Consider the following 22098-nt stretch of genomic DNA (forward strand, 5'->3'; position numbering starts at 1 on the left):
ACAGTTAATATGTATTTTGTTACCTAACACTTCATTATATACTCTCTTTAAAACACTTTAAACGGGAACTTCCCTGGTGACACAGTGGTTAAGAATCCACCTGCCAATGCAGGGGACACAGGTTCAAGCCCTGGTCTGGGAAGATCCCACAAGCCACAGAGCAACTAAGCCCATATGCCACAGCTACTGAGCCCACATGCCACAACTACTGAAGCCTGCGCACCTAGAGCCCATGCTCCACAACAAGAGAAGCCACTGCAATAAGGAGCCCGCACACCGCAACGAAGAGTAGTCCCTACTCCCCGCAACTAGAGAAAGCCCGTGCACAGCAACAAAGACCCAATGCAGCCAAAAATCAATAAATAAAATAGATACAACATTAAAGAAATAAAAAATGTTTTTAAAAAATTGAGCAAAGGACTTGAATAAACATTTTTCCAAAGAAGACATACAAATGACCAACAGGTACATGAAAAGGTGCTCAATATCAATAATCATCAAAGAAATGCAAATCAAACCATAATGAGATTATCACCTCACACCCGTTAGAATGGCTGTTATCAAAAAGACAAGACATAAAAAAAAAAAAAAGACAAGACATAACAAATGCTGATGAGGATATGGAAAAAAAAGGAATGCCTGTACTCTGCTGGTGGAAATGTAAATTGGTACAGCCACTTTGGAAAACAGTATGGAGGTTCCTCAAAATCTTGAAAATAGAACTACTATATCCAGCAATCCCACTCCTGGGTATTTATCCAAAGGAAATGAAATCTCTATCCCAGAGAGATATCTGCACTTCTATGTTCTCTGCAGCGTTATTTACAATAAGCAAAACACTGAAACAAGTGTCCACTGACAGATGAATGGATAAAGAAAACATGATATTATATATATATATATATATATATATATATAATGGAATAGTATTTAACCATAAAAAAGGAGGAAATCTTGTCATCTGCAACATGGATGAACACTGAGAGCATTATTTATGCTAAGAGAAACAAGTCAAACATAAAAAGACAAATATGTACGATCTCTCTTGTATGTATAATCTTTAAAAAGCTGAACTCATGGAAATAGAGAGTAGATTGGTTGTTGCCAGGGGCAAGGGATGGGGGGGGAATAGGTGAAAGTGGTCAAATGGTACAAACTTTCAGTTATAGGGTGAATAAGTTCTGGGGATCTAATTACAGAACGGTGACTATAGTTAACAATACTGTATTATATACTTGAAAGCTGCTAAATGAGTAGATCTTAAAAGTTCTTACCACAAAGAAAAAAGAAAACATAGCTATGTGAGGTGATGGATGTGTTAACCAACCTTATTGTGATAACAATTCTGCAATATATACATATATCAAATCAGCACATTGTACACCTTAAACATGTATGTTATATGGCAATTGAATCTCAATAACATGGGGTGGGGGGAGATTTTTCTCTTTATCACTGGTTTTCAACCATTTAATCATGATGTGGCTTGGTATGATTTTGTATTTATCCTACTTGTGGTCTGTTGGATCTGTGAATTTATAGTTTTTATCATTTTTTAGAACTTTTAACCATTATTTCTTCAAATGTTTCCTCTGTCCCTCTCCCCTTGTCCCAGGACTCCAACTATATGTATAATATACCACTTACGATTATCCCACAAGTCACTGAGACACTGTTTAATTTTTTAGCCTTTTATTTTCCCTGTGCTTTAGTTTGCATGGTTTCTATTGCTAGGTCTTCAAGTTCACTGATCTGTTCTTCTGCATTGTCTAATATGTTGTTAAGCCCAGCCAGTGAATTGTTCATTTTCTGAATATTGTATTTTCCATCTCTATAAGTTTCACCTAGTTTTTTTCATATCTATTTCTCTCCTCATTATGTTAACTTTTTCCCTTAAATTATTGAGCATAGTTACAGTAGCTTTTTAAACATCATTTTGTGCTAATTCATCATCTCTGTTATTTCTGGGTCTGTTTATATTGACTTTGCTCCTACTGACTTTTTTACTTCTTTGCATGCCTAGTAATTTTTAATTACTGTTGAACAATGTGAATATTATATTGTTGAGTGTCTAGATTGTATTGTGTTCCTTTAAAGGATGTTCAATTTTGTTTGGAAGTTATGTGCAGATCAGTACCACCTCCACATACCATCATATTGGGGAACTGGCCCTCAACATTGGAATTTTGGACACAAGCATTCAATTCCTAGCAGAAGGGAAGAAAAAACTGAGCTCACTGTAGCCATCTGCTATTTTGGTTTTATCCTTCTTCTTCCTCTGCCTGAAACCTGCAGCTCTAGGCCAGTTTTTATCAATCTTTCCATTCCCCAATCCTACTAACAACTACACATGAGTGCATACCCACACACACACACATACATTGCGTGCATACACAGCCAAGTCACAGCAATTGCTCTTTTTAAACTAGAGTGACCACCTACATCATGGCTTTCTTAATTTATGATCCTTTAATTTGTGATCCTAATGAAAGCCAGCCAGTCAGTCACTTTCAAAAACCTAATATGCCTAATGAGAATTAAAATCAGGTGCAAATCTCTTGTTCACAACAGGTTTGCCACCAGGACATAGGTCTCGTGAAAACCATCACTAAATCTAAGCCAAAATGGGAAAGGAAAATATTCATATCAACACCATTGTTGGGACTTCCCTGGTGGCGCAGTGGTTAAGAATCCACCTGCCAATGCAGGGGACACAGGTTCAAGCCCTGGCCCGGGAAGATGCCACATGCCACAGAGCAACTAAGCCCAAGAGTCACAACTACTAAGCCTGCGCTCTAGAGCCTGCGTGCCACAACGACTGAGCCCACGTGCCACAACTACTGAAGCCCACATGCATAGAGCCCGTGCTCCGCAACAAGAGAAGCCACTGCAATGAGAAGCCCGCACACCACAATGAAGAGTAGCCCCCGCGCACAGCAATGAAGACCCAATGCAGCCAAAAATAAAAATAAATAATAAAATTTTAAAAAAAAGAAAAGCTTAATGAGGGGGAAAAGTACAAAAGATAGGAGGCTTGTTCCCTGCCTCTAGAAATGTACCATCTAAAAGGAAAAATAGGACCAATTCCCGTGAAAAGGCAATAAAAACACACAGAAATACCAGAAATAAGTGCAAACTAATATAAGCAGACCTCAGTTAGCTTTAGTGGTAAGGAAATGCTCTTTTCCCAAGCACAAAAACCTATTCACATAACATTAAAATTTATTTCAGTTATCTACTGCCAGACAACAAAGTACTCCAAAATTCAGTGGCTTAAAACCACAATCATTTTACTTGCTTGTATTTTGCAACTTGGGCAGAGCTAAGCAGAGAAAACAGCCTATCTCTGCTCCACATAGAGTCACCCAAAGTAACTACAGTAGAGGCTGAAGAATCCACTTCCATGATGGCCTTCTTCACATGGCTGGACAGCTGGTGGTGACTGTTGGCTGGGAGCTCAACAGGAGCTGTTAGCCAAGGCCTCAGTGCTCCTCCGTGTGGTTAGGTTGGGCTTTTCACAGCATGGAAGTCTGAGAAGTCAAACTTCCAACACAGTGGCATCTCCCTGAATGCAAAAGTATTGTCTTCTTAAGGCATAGGCCTAAAATGAATTCTAAGGATTAAAGCAAGTCATAGGCCAGCCCAGATTCAAGAGGAGGGAACTATCAGGGGTGCAAAACTGAGAGGAATGATTCATTTGGGGCCACCAAAGTAACAGTCTACCATATGATAGGTTGTTTGGTTTTTGGTTTTTTTGCCAACTGCTCTGTAGCTGTATATTTGTCATTACTTCTAACTGTATTGATTTTTCAAAATAATCTTTAAAAAGCTTGTTTACAATGGTGTCCAATATATGTGATTAATAGGTCATACCCTTAATTACCGCTAAATCTGTATTATATTTCTTTGCCTTCTGTTTTTACCATTCCTGTCAGGTATATTTATAACCAGCCCAAACTAGCAGTGATTGAAATCGTTTCAGGCTATTGTATCTTTCTCAAACTATACTTTGCTACTTCAAAAGCATTCTGTAGTTTAAGAGTCTTCATAGGGGTTCAAATATACTCAACTCCCACCTTTCTTCTTTTTTCTTTGGAGGAGGGGAACTTCACCTCATGTATCTCTAGAAATGCTATCAGTTTCAAGAACCCAAGCAACAAAGACCTACCAGTCTAGACAAAAAAGACCTTCAATTATCTTACACAACAAAATCTGGAGATAGGTGTTTCCAAGCCTGCTGCAGCAGCTCAATGACATCATCAAGTATTCAGGGGTTTTCTATCTTTCCATACAACCATCTTCAGCATGTTAGCTTTTTTTTTTTAACTTCTTATTTTATATTGGAGTATAGTTGATTAACAATATTGTTAGTTTCAGGTGTACAGCAAAGTGATTCAGTTATACATATACATTATACATGTATCTATTCTTTTTCAAATTCTTTTCCTATTTAGGCTGTTATATAATACTGAGCAGAATTCCCTGTGCTATACAAGTAGGTCTTTGTTGGTCATCCATTTTAAATATAGCAGTGCGTACATGTCAATCTCAAACTCCCTAACGATCCACCTTTCATCTTTAAAGATCTGTCCCCTCAATGTCACAAGATGCTCCTCAACCAACCCCTAAGGAAAGGGAAGGAGAAAGATGGAGCCTCCTCTTGAAGCTTTGTCTTTTTATCTGGAAGGAAAATATTTCCTAGAAGCTGCCTTCCCTCAATTCCTGTCAAACTCCAAACCACGCTTAAATTTCACTGGATCTGCGATTACAGTATTATCTAGCAACAAGAATCGAACATCACTGGCCAGGACAACCCCACACCAAGGACAGCCAAGGTCGTCTAGAGGGTACCTTTTAGTTTAACAAGTCGCAGGAAAATCACGGATTTTAAAGACAAAGAAAACCTCCCAGGTTTTTGCAGCCACTAACGAACGCCGGTGGTGATATGGCTCTGAACTTCAATCTCCCGAAAACACTCTCTGCGCGATCTTGTTAAGGTGGCCCTTTGCAGCTTCTTACCCACTTCAAATATGGTCGTCAAGCTCCAGTCTCCTTTACCTCCTGAGCGTGGCGACAGCTCTGGCTTCATGCCCATTTCCAAAAGGGCCTCCTCCCGCGAGGCTGCGGTTCTCAGTGCGCAGACGCGAACGTAAATCCTCTTCTTGGTAAGATGGCGCTGGGGTTGATGTGCGGACGCCGGGAGCTTCTGCGCCTGCTACGGCCCCAGCGTCAGGTAAGGATGCCCCGAAGCCGAGCGCCAGGATGCCACCCTATCCCTGTGACCCGAGCCAGGAATGACTCGTGCTGTGGGCATGAGAAGACGCTGATCTTTTCACCGGGATCTGCGTCTCGTGACCTCGGGTCATATGAGGACGCGGGAGGGCTCCGTTCCCGACTCCGCGGGTTCAGCAGCCTACTATCGTGGTCTGTTCCTGGGAACAGGCGTCACTCCTTCTAAGGAAACCTCAGCCTCAACCTCTGGGCCCCGGCGTGGGTCTGCGGTAGCTAAGATGCAGGACTCACAGCTTGCAAGCCTTCAGGGTCGCAGTCTGAGTGCGGGGAGTAGAATGTGCTCACCTGTGGTAGCTGGCTGCCTGTCTGGGTTGGGGGGGCGCGGGGGGAGACGGTGAGCATAATGAGTGACTTCACCAAGTAAAAGGATTCCATCTTCCTTTTACCCACTCAGTTCCACAGCGTTGCAGGGCCCTGCCAATGGCCCCGGAAAGCGCTGACAGCGGGGCTCCGGTTCCCAGCCGGCCGCTGCTGCGGGCACCCGCACTATGTAATCCTCGCGGCCCCAGGCCCCCGGGGCCTCAGTACCTCTGCCATCTCTTTTGCAGAAGCCCAGGTAAGAGACGTTTCGTCCCTTGCAGTGTTAGGAGTGGTGCTTCTTTCTGATTTGTTTTTATTTTGCTTTGACTAGGGGGAGGGGAATGTGGAGCAGAGTTCTTGTCCGCACTCCACCCAACTCGCGAAATGATAGCATCTCTGCTTGGGATAGATTTTCAGATCAGTGGGGAAATTATTGAGAGCACAGGAGGAAAGATTTACATTATATACTAGGCGTTGTTTGCCAGAATGGTGGCAAGCCACTGATGGTGGTATGAGATGTGATTCTGTGTGTGTATTAGAAAAATTATAACTTGCATATCAAGTGTGGACAAAGAATGTAACCTGCTATATCAGTAAACAAAGGACGTTGCGGCCTTCAGCCACTGCAGCCACCCCCAACCGTGCACCCTGAGGGAATTCAGGATGGAGAAACAAAACTGGCCCTAGACCGTTAAGGTACATATCAAAGTAGTGATTTCAATAAGCCCAAAGTCTTGCGTATTTCCATACTTAGAAAAGCACTAGGGCTTCCCTGGTGGCGCAGTGGTTGAGGGTCCGCCTGCAGATGCAGGGGACATGGGTTCGTGCCCCGGTCCGGGAAGATACCACATGCCGCAGAGCGGCTGGGCCCGTGAGCCATAGACGCTGAGCCTGCGCGTCCGGAGCCTGTGCTCCGCAACGGGAGAGGCCACAGCAGTGAGAGGCCCGCATACCGCAAAAAAAAAAAAAAAAAAAAGGCACTAAATTCATTAACTTGAGACATCTGGTTTTTATTTAATTAGCAGTAATTTTTTGGTGTTTGACTACCTGGTGTTTTTGGTTTGCTTTGCTTTGTTTGCAAAAACTCCTGTACATCCTGGCTCTTCCCTTACCTCTTTGGAACATCCCTCAGAGCTGAGAGGTTGTATCCTGGGCTTATGTCCTCAGTAATGCCCCAAATAATACACAGTTCTCAACGTTTAGGTCGTGCATTTTTTTTCAGTCATAGCCTGGGCTACCAACAAAGGGACCCAGAGCAGAGTTTTCCCCTTCACCTGAAATCTGAGGAACTGGAGCCTTGGTACCAGCAGAGGCCTCTTGTACCCATCTGCCTCCTCAGAGAGTCCAGACAAACTTTGGTGAGTCTCTCCTGGTTCTTGGATCTCCCACTTATTGTTTGATGATCCTGAGTTTTATTTGGCAGTGTCTAACGGGCACCTGGCTGCGCAGTTGAAAGATACTGGGAGTTACTCAGTTGAGGCACTCTGAGTGGTCTGGACTGGGTGATTAGCTGAGAAGCTGGCCTAACCTTTTTTCAGAAAGCTAGCCTCCAGTTAACACCCTGCCAGGTTTCTGTGCTTATATTTGCAAGTAGGTACTTAATTGGGAATTAAAGGAGACCTTGCCCTGAAAATAGCCAATATGGGCTCTTTTTATTTTATATGCAGTTAAGCTAGAGAAAGCCAGCTTGATAAAACATCATTTCGGTATTCTGACCTTACAAAGAAACAAAAGCCCTTCTAGGGAACTTGCGTTTTTCTGTCTTTGAAATGTAAACCTTCTACCTAATCTTCTTGCGTGCGTGCGTGTGTGTTGTGTGTGCGTGTGCGTGCATGTGTGTGTGAAGTTGGTCTCTGCCATCCGGAAAGTACACATATGGTGTACGTTTGGCAGCCAGTTGAATAGACTGAGATTCTGAGCAGTCTTGTCTGACTGCGCCAGCTCTCAGGGACTTCAGTCATCTTAATCTTCGGTGCGTCAGCCTATATAACAAAGACCTTTAATTTCTTAGACTGTTTTTTAGGAGTAAACTTTCTAGATCTGTGAAGACTACATCCTTTGCACTCTCTTGTGGGGATGCTTCTTGCATCTTATCGGTTTGAGTTGTAATTAAAATACCACCTATCAATAGCCATTGGATCCTTTAAATTGGAAAAACTTCTAAATTGGTAAACTTTTAGAGAACTGTTATTATAAACAGCTGTTTTATTGGTACCTATAAAAAATAAATTAGAAGGTGGATACACACACACAATAGTTAACCTTAAAACTCCCTTTAGTTTAAAAAAAAAGGGTTTGGGAAACCTTATTTGTGGCCTCTGCTTCCTTTCAGAGGGTCTTACAGATGCAAAACATCGACGATAATGTTAATGAGGCTGATTAACAGGGAGGTTAAAAAAATGAAGGGAAAGTCTAGGGTCTCCTTCCCAACAGGTGGAAATTTTAAAGGAACTTATCCCAAATGGATAAAGAATCTTTAGATGGCTATTAAGAAATGAGATAAATAAAACGTATGTTAATAGGGTTAAAACAAAAGGTTTTGATACAACACTACCTGAGGTTGGATGGACCAACGTTATTGGTCCCCAACATTAAAGGGCCCCAAACGAGTCCACTCTTATTTACTTACCCCAGTGTAATGTGTGTGTGTGTATATATACTTTTTCCCTCCTTCTAAAGGCTATAAGAAACTTACACTGCGATACCTGACCAGCAATTGCTTGGGGCCACCGGCCCATTGATCAAGTTAAAAGATTGACAAAAGAGCCTGAGTCCCTTGGCTCAACCTCTTACTGAGGACCCCAGAGCCTTTTATACAAAAATAGATTAAATGATTGGGATAAAAAGAAAGTTTCTGGACTCCTTTTAAGACCAAGGCTTGTTGATGGGATCCTAATAGAAACTAAAGTTAAAGATATAGAAGTTGATAGACTTGAGATAAAAATATTTAAATGGACTTTATGTAAGAGGGTTACATCTCTTTTGCCTAATTATATTGTAGGATAGATATTATGTCTCACTGGGAAATGCTTCCCCAGCCTGGTATTATAAGACAGGGCATATAAATCTGCCCCTCAGACAATATTAATTAAGCATACTAAAGGAAACCAGTAGGGTTACCAGAGCCCAAACAATACAAAGTAAAAACTGAGAGCTAATATTCCAGGGTTAATGAAAATAGTAATAGAGATTTGCTCTGGGTCTAACTGGTGCACTCAGAAAGGGGGCCTTTGTTGAATGCCTTGTCCAAACTTTTGAAGACATGATAAATTGAACCCTAAGAACTCTTGGTTTTCAGTTTAGTCGGAAATCTCAGTGATATTAAAAAACAAAGAAAATATAGTTGGGCAAATCAATCTTTTAGTATCATTTAGGCAACTAACCAGTTCTTTGGGGAATTAAAAGCAACTGTCTGTCTTGAAAATCTCTACAAATCAGAAACGTAAATTCAGCCCACAAAGACCTGAGCCTGAGCCTAATTAATTAGCTCAATCAGGTAAAACCTGAAACCAAAGAGGAAAGGCCTTTTAAAATTCAAACCAGTGGAAAGGTTCCCTCACCCAAAATCCAGTCCATACCCTCCTTAGGGTTTATCAAGGAGAAATACAAATCTTTTTTTTTTAAACATCTTTATTGGAGTATAACTGCTTTACAATGGTGTGTTAGTTTCTGCTTTATAGCAAAGTGAATCAGTTATACATACACATATGTTCCCTCATCTCTTACCTCTTGCGTCTCCCTCCCTCCCACTCTCCCTATCCCACCCCTCTAGGCGGTCACAAAGCACCGAGCTGATCTCCCTGTGCTATGCGGCTGCTTCCCACTAGCTATATATTTTACGTTTGGTAGTGTGTATATGTCCATGCCACTCTCACTTTGTCCCAGCTTACCCTTCCCCTCCCCATATCCTCAAGTCCATTCTCCAGTAGGTCTGTGTCTTTATTCCCGTCTTGCCCCTAGGTTCTTCATGGCCTTTTTTTTTTTCCTTAGATTCCATATATATGTGTTAGCATACGGTATTTGTTTTTTCTCTGTCTGACTTCACTCTGTATGACAGACTCTGGGTCCATCCACCTCACTACAGATAACTCAATTTCGTTTCTTTTTATGGCTGAGTAATATCCCATTGTGTATATGTGCCACATCTTCTTTATCCATTCATCTGTTGATGGACACTTAGGTTGCTTCCATGTCCTGGCTATTGTAAATAGAGCTGCAATGAACATTCTGGTACATGACTCTTTTTGAATTATGGTTTTCTCAGGGTATATGCCCAGCAGTGGGATTGTTGGGTGGTATGGTAGTTCTATTTTTAGTTTTTTAAGGAACCTCCATACTGTTCTCCATAGTGGCTGTATCAATTTACATTCCCACCAACAGTGCAAGAGGGTTCCCTTTTCTCCACACCCTCTCCAGCATTTATTGTTTGTAGATTTTTTGATGATAGCCATTCTGACCGTTGTGAGATGATATCTCATTGTAGTTTTGATTTGCATTTCTCTAATGATTAATGATGTTGAGCATTCTTTCGTGTGTTTGTTGGCGATCTGTATATCTTCTTTAGAGAAATGTCTATTTAGGTCTTCCACCCATTTTTGGATTGGGTTGTTTGGTTTTATTTTTTGATATTGAGCTGCATGAGCTGCTTGTAAATTTTGGAGATTAATCCTTTGTCAGTTGCTTCATTTACAAATATTTTCTCCCATTTTGAGGGTTGTCTTTTGGTCTTGTTTATGGTATCCTTTGCTGTGCAAAAGCTTTGAAGTTTCATTAGGTCCCATTTGTTTATTTTTGATTTTATTTCCATTTCTCTAGGAGGTGGGTCAAAAAAGGTCTTGCTGTGATTTATGTCATAGAGAAATACAAATCTTAAGTCTTTTCCACAAATAGCAAAGCCTTAGTCGTCTGAGCAAATGAATTTAATTTATTCCAACTGTTATTTATAAACTAGTAAGTTTATATTGTAATACCTGATTCATAGCTAAGTCTTTTAAGTGAAACTGTGAGATCTCTAGTTTTGTCTGTTTACATGTGTGTAGACATTATACATATGAGATGTCACTACCTCTGGGTATACTCTCTAAATTTATAAAAGACCTCTATTTAATTGACTTAAAAGTAAGCTCTTACAAATTAAATATTTCTAAATATAAAGGAAACTGGCCGGAATGAATTTCAGGTTCGTGTGATCTAGGAAATATTCAATATTAAATTAATATCTGGTGTTAAAGCTAGTTTAAGCTTGCTGGTTTAATCAATATAGACATGTCTTTTATTGTGCCGAGGTTTACTGAAGGTCAATAAGTTCATGTTATTTCTGTTGCAGAGTTGTCAGCAAGAAAAAAAATTAACTTGGTGATATTTTCATAAGTTATAAAACCCACAAGCCACAGGGTGCAGCAGAAAAAAAAAGAGGTAAATGAGGTACGAGTTGTCAACTGAAAAGAAATATACAACCTAAGAGTTGAGAATTGTGTTTTATTTGGGGCATTACTGAGGGCTTAACTAGGATACAGCCTCTCAGCTCTGAGGGAATGTTCCAGAGAGGTAAGGGAGGAGCCAGGGTATATAGGAGTTTTGCAAAAAAAGCCAAAACAAAACAAGTAGTCGGAACATCGAAAGATTACTCTTAATTAAAGAAAAACCAGATGTCTCAAGTTAATGAGTTTAGTACTTTTCTATGTAACAAAAGATGCAAGAGTCTGGGCTTTTGGCGGGGGTGGGGAGTGCTTATTGAAATCATTCCTTTGATGTGCACCTTAACTATCTAGGGCCAGTATTCTGTTTTTCTCCATCCTGAATCCCCTCAGGTTTCACCCTTGCAGGTGGCTGCAGTGGCTGATGGCCCCAACATCCTTTGTTTACTGATATGACAGGCAACATTCTTTGTCCTCAGTGCCTCCTCTTGGTCATAAATTAGATCAATGTTTTTGAGAGGCATTCCATGACCAATTTTGTCCCACATTGCTAGCAAGACACATTCCTAGATCAGGGGAAGATTCTGTTTATAGGCCAATGTGTTGATTTTTGGATTAGGCCCTGTTCATAATCTAAAATTCTCTGGATCACCTGTCTTACTCATCTGTTAGGATCCAGGAAATGTTTTCCCTTATCTAGAGTTGCACTATTACAGTTATTCTATGTAGAGTTACATATATGGTCAACTGTCTCAAGACTTTTAGCCATGGTTACACATTGTTAATACAAGAGACAATCTTATAAAATAGACAGGAGGACTTCCCTGGTGGTCCAGTGGTTAAGACTCCGTGCTTCCAGTGCAGGGGACACGGGTTTGATCCTTGGTCGGGGAACTAAGATCCTGCATGCCACACGAAGCGGCCAAAAATAAAATAGACAGGATACGTACTATAGCTAGTAACGTTAATCAGATCATAGTACAGCAGAGAGAAACACAAGGCATAAACAATCTGGAAACAGAACAAATTAAAATAATGATTAGTATAAATAGTTGTAATCTGGTCACAATAAACAATCAAGTCAGGACTTCCCTGGAGGCCCAGTGGTTAAGAATCCACCTGTCAATGCAGGGGACATGGGTTTGAGCCCTGGTCCGGGAAGATCCCACATGCCGCAGAGCAACTAAGCCCACGTACCACAACTACTGGGCCTGCGCACTAGAACCCGTGACACACAACTGCTGAGCCCACGTGCCACAACTACTGAAGCCCGCGCACCTAGAGCCTCCTCAATGAGAAGCCCGTGCACCACAACAAAGAGTAGCCCCCACTCGCCACAACTAGAGAAAGCCCATGCACAGCAACGAAGACTCAATGCAACCAAAAATAAATAAATTTATTTAAAAAAAAAAAACCCATCAAGTCCACAGGAGCCAGCTGGAGAAGCCAAATTCTGGATGGATCAGGTAGAAAGATAAATGTTTCATCTTTGTTTACAAATGTATACTTTATCAACTTGCTTTAGATCATAGCCTAAGAAGAAAGGTTTCCTGGAAAACAAAGATTAAAAGCCAGTATATTTCAGAAAATTATAAATGATATTTAGCAGTTCATTCAGTCCCATGTTTTTAATTAATTGCTGTTGATCTGGATGAAGTCATCACGTTTTTCATTAGAGTTTTGTAATTTCTTACCCAGGTCAGTGGTATGATCTAAAAGTTATCAGAAACTTACATTTGTCAAAAAGTTCTTTTTATTTATTTATTTATTTTGGCCACGCCGCATATCATATAGGATCTTAGTTCCCTGACCAGAGATCGAAGCTGCGCCCCCTGCAGTGGAAGCACGGAGTCTTAACCACTGGACCACCAGGGAAGTCCCAGAAAGTTCTTTTTATGAATCTTCTTGAAGATCTTCATTTTATAAAAGCTCCAGAGTAAAACAGTGGTTGTCTATAAACCACAAAAGACTTAAAATGGCATGGTTAAAGATGTGGTTACAATAGATAGCTAGTAGGAAGCAGCCGCATAGCACAAGGAGATCAGCTCGGTGCTTTGTGACCACCTAGAGGGGTGGGATAGGGAGGGTGGGATAGGGAGGGTGGGAGGGAGGGAGATATGGGGATATATGTATACGTATAACTGATTCACTTTGTTATACAGCAGAAACTAACCATTGTAAAGCAATTATACTCCAATAAAGATGTTAAAAAGAAAAATATCTGATTACAATGTAATTGACAAGAAACTTGGATATTTCTGTGATGTACAGCATTTTAAGATAATAACTAGAATTATGACTGATAACATTATGCCAGGAATTTTAGGAATTCCATATACATTTTGGAATAGCTATATTAATGACATTTACCCATACAATATAACCTAAGGTTTGTCTCCAATCAGTTGACAGTATTTCTCAAGTAATTTAAACTTACCAAATAAGCCAACGTTGAAATTTGTCTCTGAGATGCCTCAGGGTTTCTTTGAAGCATCCCAGAGTTAGCTGGAGGTTAAAATAACTTTAGTTAGAATTGTTACTTGTAAGCTTGTCAAAAATATCAAAAAGGTTTCAAAACACATGGTCGCATAGTATCATAGGTCACTGTGAAACAATACTTATTCACTTAACCAAAGTGACAAAAGATTTCAAAAACAAGTACAGATCATTTCAAGAGTATGAACCAGATTTTGAGTGAGGGAGCCTTTCTAGCAGTTTGATTTTTAAAAGGCCTTTTTCTCTTTTTTCCTTGGTTTCAGATTTTACCTGATTGAGCTAATTAGGCTCAGCCTCAAGTCATTGTGAGCTGTATTTATATTTTTGATTTGTAGAGATTTGCAAGACAAAGACAGTTGCTTTTAATTCTCCAAAGAACTGGTTTGCCGCTTAAATGATATTAAAAGCTTGATTTGCCCAACTGTATTTTCTTTTATTTGCTTTTTTATATCACTGAGAAGATTTCCAACTAAACTGCAATTCATGAGTTCTATGTTCTAGAATTTTAGCGTTTAACTTAACCATGCCTTTGAAAGCTTGCATAAGACATTCAACGAAAGTCCTCTTTCTGAGTTCACAAGTTAAATCCAGAGCAAAATCTCTATTATTATTTTTATTAGCCCTTGAATATTGCTCCCAGTTTTTATTTTATATTGTGCAGGCCCAGGTAACCCTGTTGGTTTCCTTTAGTGTGTTTAATTATATTTCCTGAGGGGCAGATTTATATGCCCTGTGTTATATCGGGCAAGGAAGCATTCCCCAGTAAAACATGTCTTTCCCATAATATAATTAGGCAAAAGACATGTAACGATCTTATATAAAGCTCATTTAATACCAAAGTTTATAAACTTTTGTCTCCATTCTTTTAACTTTTATGCCTTTAACTTTAGTTTCTGTTAGGACCGCCATCTATTAGGACCCCATAGTATTTTTGTATAAAAGGCACTGGGGGACTTCCCTCGTGGTCCAGTGGTTGAGAATCTGCCTTCCAGTGCAGGGGATGTGGGTTCGATCCTTGTTCGGGGAACTAAGATCCTACATGCCACGGGGCAACTAAGCCTGTGTGCCACAACTAGAGAGCCCGCGAGCCACAGCTACTGAGCCAACGCACCACAGCTAGAGAGAAGCCCGCGCACCGTAACGCAGATCCTGCGTGTTGCAACCAAGACCTGATGCAGCCAAATAAATATTTAAAAAAAATAAAAGGCACTGGGGTTCCCAGTGAGGAGCTGAGCCAAGGGACTCAGACCCTTTGTAAATCTTTTTTTTTTTTTCAATATTTGTTTATGTTGCCACACGCGAGATCTTCGTTGCAGCATGTGGGATCTAGTTCCCTGACCAGGGATGGAACCTGGGCCCCCTGCACTGGGAGCGTGGAGTCTTAGCCACTGGACCACCAGGGAAATCCCTGTCAATCTTTTAATTTGACTAATTGGCCTATATGTTGCCCCAAGTAATTGTTGGTCAGGTATCTCAATGAAATTTTCTTCCAGCCTTTTAAACATACATTTTTTTTTTTTTAATTGGGATAAATAGAGCAGACTTGTTTGGGGCCCCTTAATGTTGAAGATCAATGGGAATCCCTAAAGGGGGCTAAAGCCCATCCAACTTTAGGTAGTATTGTACCAAAACCTTTTGTTTTAGTCCCATTAACGTCCATTTTATTTATTCCATTTCTTAAAAACCATCTAGAGACTTCTTATCTTTTGGGACAAGTCCCTTTAAAATTTCCACCTTGTTGGGAAAAAGTCTCTAGACCCTTCCCTTCAGTTTTTTCTTATTTCCCTGTTAATGAACCTAATTAACATTATTGATTTTTATTTTTTTTTTTAGCATCTATAACACCCATTGAGGGGAAGCAGAGACCAGGAATAAGGCTTCCCAAGCCAGTTTTTTGTTTGGTTTAAACTAAAGGAGTTCTTAGGTTAACCATTATATATATTTTTCCACCTTCTAATTTGGTTTTTCCATGGGTCCCGATAAAACAGCTGTTTATAATGAGACTCTCTAAAGATTTACCGATCTACAGTTCTTCCAATTTAAAAGACCTGTCATCTGGCCATTAATGAGATATATCTTAATTGTGATTCAGACCAATAGGACGAAAGCAGCATCCCCACAAGAGAGTGCGAAGGATGCCACCTAACCAAGATACAGAAGGTTTACTCCTAAAAATAGCCCAAGAAAGTAAAGGCCTTTGTTGTACAGCCTGACGCAGCAAAAGTTAAAATGGCAAAAAGCCCCTGAGAGTTCGCACAGTCCGGAAAAAGACTGCTCAGAATCTCAGTCTGTTCAGTTGGCTGCAGAATATATGTACCTTCTGGATGGCAGAGACCAAATTCTCACAAAACACAACACACATGTGCGCACTCGCACACTTAAGAAGATCAAGTAGAACATTTACATCTCAGACACTGGGAGACACTTGCAAGTTCCCCCAGAAGGGCTTTTATTTCTTTAAGGTCAGAATTCTGAAAAGATGGTTTATCAAGCTGCTTTCTCTAACTTAACTGCGTATGCAGTAAAAGAGCCCCAGGGCTTCCCTGGTGGTCCTTCCTCGCCTCTACTACAGGGGGTGTGGGTTTGAGCCCAGGTCCGGGAAGTTCTCATGCCATGAGATGCAGCAAAAAAAAAAAAAAGCCCCATGTGGGCTATTTTCAGGGCAAGATTTCCTTTAATTCCCAATTAAGTGAGTACTTGTAAGTATAAGTTTTGTACATACATAGACTTGGCGAGAGTGTTTAATTGGAGGCAAAGATGTTAGGCCAGCCTCTCACCTAATCACCCAGTCCAGACTCCTTATTGTCTCAACTGAGCAACTCCCAGTCTTTCCACCTGGTTTCCCCAGTAGCTTTCAACTGGGCAGTTAGACACTGCCAGATAAAACTCAGGATCATCAACCAATAATCAGGAGATCCAAGAATCACCCAAATTCATCTGGACTCGCCAAGGAGGCAGACAGGCCCAAGAGGCCTCTGCTGGTACCAGGCCCTGGATCCTCTTAGAGTTCGGGTAAAGGAGAGAGTTCTGCTCTGGTTCCCTTCGTGGTCACCAAAATTGTTGACTGAAAAACAAATGCACATCCTAAAAGTTGAGAATTATGTTTTATTCAGTGGTCTTGCTGAGGACTTAAGCCAGAGGACATCCTCTGAGATAGCTCCGAGGGACTACTCCGAAGAGGAAAGGGAGGAGCCAGGATATGTAGAATTTTGCAAAAACAACCAGGTAGTCAGAACATCAAAAGATTAGTGTTAAAAGCCAGACATCTCAAGTGAATGAGTTTAGTACTTTTCTATGTGTGGAATGATTTAAGAGTCTAGGCCTGTTGAAATCATTCCTTTGATGTGCACCTTAACTGTATAGCACCCGTGTTGTTTTTCTCCATCCTGAATCCCCTCAGGGTATACAGTTGAGGGTGGCTGATGGCTTGATGGCTGCAGAATCCTTTATTTACTGATGCCACAGGCAACATTCTTCATCCAGGTGATCCAGAGAATTTTAGATTATCGACAGGGCCTGATCCAAAAATTAGCAAATTGAGTAGCCTATCAGCAGAATCTTTGCCTGATCTACGAGTCAGCCTTCCTAGTGCCATGGGACAGAATCGGTCATGAAATGCCTCCCAATTGTTGGTCCAGTTTATGGCCTAGAAGGAGGTGCTGAGGACAAAGAATGTCACCTGCCTTATCACTAAACAAAGGATGTTGGGACCATCAGCCACTGCAGTCACCCCCAACAGTGCACCCTGAGGGAAGTCAGGATGGAGAAACAGAATACTGGCCCTAGATAGTTAAGGTACAAATCAAAGGAATGATTTCAGTAAACCCAAATTCTGGTGTCTTTCTATACATAGAAAAGCACTAAATTCATTAACCTGAGACATCTGGTTTTTATTTAATTAGCAGTAATTTTTTGGTGTTTGACTACCTGGCTTTTGGGTTGTTTTTTTGTTTGTTTGCAAAAACTCATATACATCCTGGCTTCTCCCTTACCTCTTCGGAACAGTCCCTCACAGCTGAGAGGCTTTGTCCTGCACTTAAGTCCTCAGTAATGCCCCAAATAACACACAGTTCTCAACTTTTAGGTCGTGCTTTTTTTTTTCAGTTGACACAATTTATAATTGTATATCTTTGATTATAACTTGTATATCCCTGATTTCATGGACATTAATATTTCTCAGGATGAGACCAAGTAGATATTGTTGATCTTAAAAACTGAGTTGTTTAAAGAAAAATTATAATAGTTGCAGTGTATGCAGAATCGTGCCAGTGATACTCAAATGACTGAAGTTTGGAAAATGCACAAGAAATAACTTCCCAACATGAAGGAGAATCATGAAGTCTTATTTTGAGTAACTTATCTTTCTGCCTAGAGGGGAAAATAAAATATCCTTTCTTAAAAAATATGAGTGGGAATATTTATTTAGAATAAGAAATCTTTACAAAGTAATGGTTTTTAAAAGCTGACAGATACCACAAGCATTACAAAATCCAGGAAAATCATGTACTTTTTAATTGACTTCCTGGCATAAAATGTTCTTTTTAAGCTTTGAATTCTATGACAATGTAGGCTACCCTGGGAGAACGAGAAACAGGGAGTCAAGGGAGTACCCCAGTATTGGTTATAATAAGAGGGACATCGATTTCTATGTGTGTGTCCCTCCCTCCCCGAATATAACGCCTGGCTTTTTTTTTTTTTTTTTTCCTCCTTTTCCCCACAGGTTCAGGCCCCTCCGGTCATTCCTGCAACTCCCCCACCTACAGCAGTACCTGAGGTGGCTTCTGGAGACACTGCAGATATCATCCTGGCTGCTGCAGAACAGAGCTTCACTGAGCTTGGGCTGGGGTCATACACCCCAGTGGGACTGATCCAGAACTTACTGGAATTTATGCATGTTAACCTAGGCCTACCTTGGTGGGGGGCCATTGCTGCATGTAAGGGGGATATATCTTGTACAACAGTAGAGGAAATGGGGGCTTAGGGTTAGAACTTTATTTATTTTTGGCTGTGTTGGGTCTTCATTGCTGCACGCGGGCTTTCTCTAGTTGCGGCGAGCGGGGGCTACTCTTCATTGAGGTGCGCGGTCTTCTCACTGAGGTGGCTTCTCGTTGCGGAGCACGGGCTCTAGGCACACGGGCTTCAGTAGTTGTGGCATGCAGGCTCAGTAGTTGTGGCTCATGGGCTCTGGAGTGCAGGCTCAGTAGTTGTGGCGCACAGGCTTAGTTGTTCCGCAGCATGTGGGTTCTTCCCAGAACCCATGTCCCCTGCATTGGCATGCGGATTCTTAACCACTGTGCCACCAGGGAAGCCCTGTCCTTTGGCTTTTGCGACAATCTTTGTAGATTTTCTTCCTGTCTTTCTGACCACACCCTCCCATCTCCATTGCTCAGTACTCTACCTGCCCCTTTAGTGCTGGGATTCCAGGTTCCATCCTTAGCTCCCTTCTCTGTCCACTTCACACCATTCATCATAATGTTGATAAAGCCTAAACCTGTATCTCCCCCTGGTCTCTTCTCAGCCCAGGCCCACTTGCTTACCCACAGATACCATCAACTAAATAAATATTTGTTGAAACGATCAAGAAATGTGAAGTGTAAGAAAAGAAATAGGAGGGAGCTAAAGCAGTAGGCCACCAGATTACCTCCTACTGCAGGCATTTCTAGGACAGTGGCTTTCAAACTTCATTCCTGCGAGCCCCAGAGTTCTGTAAAAGTGCTTCTGAGCAAAGCAAAGGCCAGAGCTTGAACAATCCTGTAGTCAGACTACCTCCTCACCCAGGGCAGCTTGATTTTATTTGTTATGTATATTGGGGTTACACTTAGAGTTGGGGAAAAAAGGAGTCCACTGATCATAGAAAAGTTTGGAAACCATTGATCTACAAAAATGGCTTCTGTCACCTTTTTGTTCAAGGAAACAAGATTCCTGGTCATTTGCCTAGAGAAGTTAATGCCAGACTTTTGACGTCAAAGCAGAAGACTGAGCCTCGAAGGAACTGTCATACCCGTACCCGTTGTTTTGGGGCCCTTTGGGCACGAGTCACAGGGTGGAAAAGTCTGGGCTAGGAGACCCTTTCAGTGAGGACCTAAAAACCTTCAGCCTTCTAGCTGCAGAATGGCTTGAATTTCACTCCAGTCTTAGTTCGTGTTTTCCAGGTACAGTCCTTGCGCGCTGCCTGGTGTTTCCTCTCATCGTGAAGGGCCAGCGAGAGGCAGCTAACATCCACAACCACTTGCCAGAGATTCAGAAGTTTTCCGCTCGAATCAGAGAGGCCAAGTTGACAGGAAACCATACTGAACGTGAGTCAGTTGCAGAATGAGCATGGGTGAGGACCACATTTGCGCTTTCCCTGACATTCAGCTCAGGTTTGGGGAACAGCCTAAATCAGGAGTTGCTACAGTTGGGCGAGTTCTAAGATTTACCTGCTTCTTAGGCCTAATGCTTCCAGTGACTGGCCAGGGTCAGTTAGAAATCTTATGGGCCAGGTGATGAGGATGGTCACCTCCTCCAACCTAGCTGTTAGCCCAGCTGTTAGCTTCCACTCCCTTCACAGTTTACAGGGCCTCCTCGGAGATGACGTTCTACCAGAAAAAGCATGATATTAAACTCTTCAGACCTCTCATTCTACCTCTGACTCAGGTGAGCAAAAAACATTTCCCTTCTTTAACTTCATCAGAACCAATCAGATTACTCCTCTGTGTTTCCCATGCCCTAGACCCCCCAAAAAAGCATGTGGTGGTGATACTATGCTACATGGGTTTCAGTAATAGAGTAATTAAAATGTCCCTTCTACTAAAGGGTCCTGACACTGTTTCTCCTGTGTCATAGGCCCCGATCTTCATCTCCTTCTTCATTGCCTTGAGAGAAATGGCTAACCTTCCTGTGCCCAGCCTGCAGACAGGTGGCCTCTGGTGGTTCCAGGATCTCACACTATCTGACCCCACTTACATGTTACCTCTGGTGGTCACTGCTACAATGTGGGGTGTCCTTGAGGTAAGCCCAGGTTCGCCGAGTGCCAGGCCTGCAGAATGGGGAGTGAGGGGAAAGTAGTTATATAGAATGGTCATTCTTCACTCCCTGGAGAAATAGAGTTGATGGGTAAGAAATCTGAGCCACATTCAACTAAAATTGCCATGCATTTACTATTCTCCCCCTGCTTTTTTTTTTTTTTTTTTTTTTTTTTTTGCAGCTAGGTGCTGAAACAGGCGTGCAAAGTTCTGACCTTCAGTGGATGAGAAATTTTATCAGATTGATGCCCCTGGCAGTCTTGCCCATAACTATCCATTTCCCCTCGGTAAGTAATGTCTTAGGGGCTGGCTCCAAGTCTCCCGGCAGGCTGCCCAGGGACGCAGCTTCTGAGTACCTTCTCTTCCTTCTCATCCAGGCAGTGTTCATGTACTGGCTCTCCTCCAACATATTTTCCCTGGGCCAGGTGGCCTGCCTCCGTATTCCAGCTGTACGCACTGTACTTAAAATCCCCCAGCGTGTTGTGCATGACTCAGACAAATTACCTCCCCAGGAAGGCTTCATAAAGAGCTTCAAAAGAGGTAAGGGCCTGTCCTCCGTGAATAGGAACTGGGGAGAGTGGCCTAGAAGTGGGTACACGACCAAACTGCCTTAATCCTTTTTACACAGGCTGGAAGAATGCCGAAATGGCACATCAGCTACAGGAGCGTGAACGACGCATGCAGAATCACTTGGAGCTAGCAGCCAGGGGTAAATAACACTTGCAGGCTAAATTCTGTCATTTGTTTCTTCCTTTCCTTTGTTCATCGAGATTGGTTTTCTCCTTCCCCCAGGTCCCTTACGACAGACCTTTACCCACAACCCTCTGCTACAGCATGGAAAGAATGGACCTCCCAACACCCCCAATAGCAGCAGCAACAAACCAAAGTCAAAGCATCCCTGGAGTGACACACTTGGCTGAATTCTCTTCCCTGCTCATACTGGCAGGAACTCTCTCGCTTGAGAGACTCAGCCTTAGAACAAGAACTGATGCTGGGTCCTTGCCTCAGACCTAGAAACTGTGGGACATGTTGATGTTCATTTTAAAAGTGGATTCCGCTACAGACTCTTCCACCTAAGTGTAAAAGAACACTGGGGAGCCAAGTGATCTTCCCATCTGCTGAGTTAGTAAACTTCCGTGTTACGTGCTGCTCTCTGACACTTATTAAACAGGGAAATGGACTGAGTGCTTCAGAGAAAAGAATAGGTTGGGTGATGATTGTTCTTGTTGGCCCATGCCCTTAGGAGGCGTCTCAGTGTTGTAGCCTGGCATTAAGGGCTTAGATGTGTTGTCCCGTCCGTACTTGCTTTGTGGTCAGAGGTATGCGTGGTAAGTGGAGACTGTATCTGGAGGAAACACATTCATTTACCCCAAGATAACCTATAAAATATTCTTCAGGAAGTAGATATGCGTAAGTTTTTAGTGATAATTAAGAGGAAGTTGATAAAGCTTTTACCGAACAACCTAGCATTTTGCTACAGCAGCTTAGGTGTTCTCTTGTGTAGAGACTGGTTGCATCAGCCTTCATGGCTCAAGAGAGAAGAAATGCTCAGATTCTTTCCAGCGTAAGATTGTTTTCAGTCTTCCTGC

At 41.9% G+C, this 22098-nt stretch overlaps 1 protein-coding gene across 2 annotated transcripts; it reads left to right on the forward strand.

Moving 5' to 3' along the window:
* Positions 1-4990: 4990 nt before the first annotated feature.
* Positions 4991-21912, forward strand: OXA1L (OXA1L mitochondrial inner membrane protein). Of its 2 annotated transcripts, XM_029237405.1 has the most exons (10): positions 4991-5233; positions 5687-5848; positions 18226-18439; positions 19658-19801; positions 20056-20141; positions 20331-20495; positions 20692-20796; positions 20887-21049; positions 21138-21218; positions 21302-21912. In XM_029237405.1, the coding sequence occupies exons 1-10, from the start codon at positions 5171-5173 to the stop codon at positions 21427-21429; spliced, it is 1311 nt and encodes a 436-aa protein (XP_029093238.1). In that variant the 5' UTR covers positions 4991-5170; the 3' UTR covers positions 21430-21912. The 2 variants fall into 2 exon arrangements, with proteins under 2 accessions (XP_029093238.1, XP_029093239.1); XM_029237406.1 differs by lacking the exons at positions 4991-5233; positions 5687-5848 and adding an exon at positions 6558-6950 and having other exon boundaries at positions 21302-21707.
* Positions 21913-22098: the final 186 nt, after the last annotated feature.

This window comes from Monodon monoceros, unplaced genomic scaffold (assembly GCF_005190385.1).
Source record: "Monodon monoceros isolate NGI ecotype Baffin Bay Population unplaced genomic scaffold, NGI_Narwhal_1 Super_Scaffold_21, whole genome shotgun sequence".
Lineage (NCBI taxonomy): Eukaryota > Metazoa > Chordata > Mammalia > Artiodactyla > Monodontidae > Monodon > Monodon monoceros.